The sequence below is a fragment of the Catharus ustulatus genome, chromosome 6, assembly GCF_009819885.2.
Source record: "Catharus ustulatus isolate bCatUst1 chromosome 6, bCatUst1.pri.v2, whole genome shotgun sequence".
NCBI lineage: Eukaryota > Metazoa > Chordata > Aves > Passeriformes > Turdidae > Catharus > Catharus ustulatus.
Window position 1 is genome coordinate 49,666,951 of NC_046226.1, and position 4,258 is coordinate 49,671,208.

The following is a 4,258-nucleotide window of genomic DNA, read 5'->3' on the forward strand; positions in this document are numbered from 1 at the left end:
GTACTTGTATTTGCAAGCAGTGTCCATCAAAATTCTCCAGGAATGGCTAGATTTGAGTAAATGCTGAGCTTTTCATAGACAGTTCCTAAACATTCACTGGTCTAGCATACCAGATACAGTCCAGAGAATCTTGCTTTATACAGACATGCAGATTTTCATCTGACCTTAATATTCAGAGACTGTATTCCTTTTACTTGCCCAAATGTAACACTATAATGGTTATGTAAACTGATCCTTACACTGAGATGTTATTTTGATATGCATTTTGGTGCCATATGTAAATGTCAAAGATATATAATAACCACCCTTATACAGATCCCAGTTCCATTTAGGAAGAGAAAATTTTGTGATTTTTTTTTTTTTTTGACAAAATGGCAATGTGAATTTAGATTTTTAGATCCACAATTGAGTTGCAGTTTGTAACTGAGAGTAGCACATTCAATTAGAAGTGGGGTAACGGTGGATTTGTTGCCTGACTCTACCAATGATTACCTTAATATACCAGTCACTTGTTAATGATGTTATCAATTATTTTACTATAAATTAGATACTGTGAGCTTCAGGTATTTTTGCACTGTCTGTGTTAGGTTACAGGAGCATAAATCAAGCTCCCATCTCTTTTTACATCCATAACCATAAAGTATGGCTTTTATTAGGAAATGTTAAGTGTCTTATAATGTCTTCTTAATGGGCAGTGTGTGCATGTGTTGATGAGGAAAGCCATCTTCCTTCATGCAAAATATTAATGCATGTGGTCTACGTCTCCATAGATACAAGTTAAAGAATCATATTTAGCCCACAAAATATTCAGTGTACTCCTATTTATCTAATTTTAACAATTCTTTACGGAAAGAACAAGTTAGAGGTAAATCAGGAGTTGAATTCAAACAGGTATTTACAAGTGATTGTGAATAAATGGTACATCATCCACTAAAAAAAATCCTCAGCAAACCCAAATAATTTTATAAAACACCTATTGCTAAATGGAAATACCCTTAGAGAATTTATATCCTTCTAGAATTCCAGCCTGTGCATCACAAAGGCTCCTAATATTGGTTGTAAATTTTTGTCTTCTCTTAAAATATCTTAATGCTTCCAAGCAAAAGGGTGTTTTAACCTCTGTATCCTTTTAACTGGGACAACATTATCCATTTGGCTTTTGAACCACTTCCCAAAATCTTAAACAAGCACATTACTTTCACTTGAAATGTGTTTTACCAACAGATTCCTGGGTACCAGAGAGATCTGCTGCTCAGATCTCCTGCTAACACTGGACTCGATTAATGGAAACCAAGCATTTTGAAGGATACTCTCCAGCCTTGCCTTCCCCTTTCCACATTCCCTCAGCAGAAATCAGGGATCTGAAAGCTGAATACAACGGCATCATCTTTCCATCTTGTGGTAAATATTCTATTATTCCTTTATCCTCCTATTCTATTATTCCTTTATCCTCCATGCTGTTTAAAGGAATTAATTTAAAATATGAACTCCTTTGTTCAGGAAGGGAGTCTCCAAAGGGTATGCAAACAAGAATCTTTACAAATGCAGCAAGACATAACTCCAGGCTCTGCTCCAGCTTTCCCCATTCATTCAGTTTGCAGACCTGGTGTCTCCCTGCTGGAGATCTCTGCTCAGACCAAGTCTCCGGCAGCTGCTATTCCACCACCCATTCATACACGGCCAGCTCCTCTCTCCCTGCTCCTTGCATTTCCAATTCTCTTTCCTCCTCCATCCATCCATCCAATTTTCTCCCTAATTTGATCTCACTTCTTTGATCCTTCTCAGGAACACAGATCACCCTCCCCCACCAAAGCACCACTCATCCCTACCGAGGGCTGGCAGCAATTAAGCTGTAACAAAGGTACATTTAAGAGTAAAACCTATGCCAACCAATTTCCTTATCTGTTTCCCTAGTTATCAAATTGACTATCTTGGGAGTTAACCCTGCTGCTGTTCCTGAAACAAATGTTTTCAGTACTTTTGATTTCAGGAGCAGAATCAGGTCCTAATTAATGTAATTATCCTCATAGCATGAGGAGGTGCCTACCTAAAGGAGTCGGATGACTATTACACACCATTTTTATCCACACCTATGCTGTGAACTGCACCAGAGTGCATTCCCTTTCCAAAACAACCGCAGGCACCAGGAGGGGAGGAGCTGTCCTTCAGTAGCCGGCAAGAAACCTGTCAAGCACAGTGTCCCTTCTGCATGAATGAAACCCTTTCCCCTGATTAATATTTTGCACTTCCCACCAGGGAAAAAGACACAGAGTGAGCAGCTGAATTACCCATTTTCAGAGAAGCATGTTCATAAATATTTAACTTGGTATGTAAGAGAAAAGAGAAGGGCACTGACTCCCTTTCCAGTCCAGGCTGAAACTCTCCAAATCCCCTGGTACCGCTGGGACTGCCTGCTCCCATAATTCTTTCTCCATCTCGTAAAGGGGAGAGAGCCATTAGCTGCCTGGTAAGAGGGCTGGACAAGGTGTCTCTCTTTACTGGGGGATGTCTGCCTGTAAAAATCTATGCATAGAGGGAAATTAACTGGAGACCTCTCTGGCCCATGACTGTGACCCTGCCCCAAGCTGTTCTAGCGGTTTTAGGAGCCTATTAGAAAATAAGGGTTTCTGGAGGCCCACATCTGAGTACACAAGCTCAGGCCTTGGTGTCTACTTGTTCTCCGTGCATGGGGCCTGTTGAGAGGGCAGGTTACATCCCCATAGACCCTGTATCATTTTTGTGTGGCCACACACATGGATGCTGTGACAGCAGAGAGAGCCCTGGTGATGCTGGGACCGCAGGGACGTTTGAGTGTTTTGGTGAGGGTGCTGATTGCATGGCTTACCCTTGCATATCTGGAGGAGTAGGGATCCTCAAAGAGTGCCCAGATGCGGGGCTGCCACCGTCTCCAGAAGCCCCCAGACCTGCCATCTGGGGAGTCACTAAGTGCTAGGCGTTTTGTCATCTCCAGCTCATCTTCACCATCACCAGAGTCTCCGGTGCCATCTATGTCTCCGTCCTCAGCACTGCTATCCAGGGGCGCCCCACCAAAGCTGTCCAGAGCCTCTTCGGCGTCGCGATGCTGCCGGTAGGTCATCCAACAGCAGGGCTCCACATCGGTCTCATCGATGCCCCAGAAGGCCAGCTCCTCCTCATACAGGGGCCCGCACACGTCCGCGGGGCAGTGCAGCTTGCCAGTGCGGTAGTAATTCAGGATGTGGGCGAAGACGCCCGGGTGCCGGTCAAAGAAAAACTCATCCGTGCGGGGGTCATAGTCAAAGTGGCTGTGGGCATCGGGCTCAGCGATCCAGGCCAGCCGCGTGCCGGGCAGGGTGCGCAGGGTGCTGCGGTAAGTCTGGTGCCTAGTCCCTCCCACGTTGATCACAATGCGGTCGCTCTCGTCGCCCTGGCCCATCTCGTCTCTTATTAGGCATGTCGCAGACTCATCCAAGCAAGCACGGCAGGCAGCAAGCCCGTCAGGGGACGGCTGCTCGGCGGCAGTCGGTGCCTAAGCCGAGCCCCGCTCCGGGCCCGCGGGGGCGAGGGGCCCCGGCCAGCCCCGCTCCCCCGGGGCCGCTCCGAGGCGATGCCGGTGGCGGTGGCTCCCGGCGCTGCGCCGCCTCCGTCTGGAGTCAGACGCTCGGGGTCCGCGGCAGCTGCAGCCGCGGCGGAGGGGCAGGGGCAGGGGGGGCCATGCTCCGGGAGCGCGGGCGCTGCGGTGCCGGAGGGGGAGGGCCTTTCCCTGGTTGGACGTGGCCAAAAGCACAAGGGAAAAAAAAAAAAAAAAAAAAGGAAAAAAAAAAAGGGGGGGGGGAAGAAAAATCACGGCACCAGCGCTGCCCACAGGTGCGCGGGGCTGCGGGGCGCCGGTGCTGGCTGCAGCCCCCGCGGGGAACGCGGGGCTGTGCCCGCGCCCCTCCCGGCGGAGCGGGGCCGGGGGCGCCGCCGGTGCTGAAGGGACAGCGCCGCGCTCCCGCCGCCTCCGCCCCTGCGCCCGGCCGGCCCGGGTCGAGCGCTTGCCGGTGCGGGCGGCGGGACCCGCGGCGCTGCCGCTGCCCCTCCCGCTGCCCCTCCCGCTGCTCCTCCCGCCGCCGCCGCTGCCGAGCCGCTCGGTGCAGCCCGCCCGCCGCCGGGCACGGCCGCGCAGGCGCCGCTCCCGCCCGGTGCTAGCGCGGGCCGCGCCCCCCGCTCCCGGCGCTCCGGGACGCGCTCCCCGCTCCGGGACGGGGCTGCGCGGACAGCGCCCTCCGCCCCGCGC

At 51.0% G+C, this 4,258-nt stretch overlaps 1 protein-coding gene across 6 annotated transcripts in view; it reads right to left on the minus strand.

Moving 5' to 3' along the window:
* Nucleotides 1-3,887, minus strand: part of KCNC1 (potassium voltage-gated channel subfamily C member 1) — a 122,834-nt gene extending 118,947 nt beyond the window's left edge. For 3 of the 6 annotated variants that reach the window (XM_033061816.2, XM_033061812.2, XM_033061815.1), the window contains exon 1: nucleotides 2,846-3,579. In XM_033061816.2, the coding sequence (XP_032917707.1) occupies nucleotides 2,846-3,415 (570 nt within the window). In that variant the 5' untranslated portion in view covers nucleotides 3,416-3,579. Of the gene's footprint in view, nucleotides 1-2,845 lie in introns of all 6 variants that reach the window. The other 3 variants (XM_033061817.2, XM_033061811.2, XM_033061814.2) reach the window with 3 other exon arrangements.
* Nucleotides 3,888-4,258: the final 371 nt, after the last annotated feature.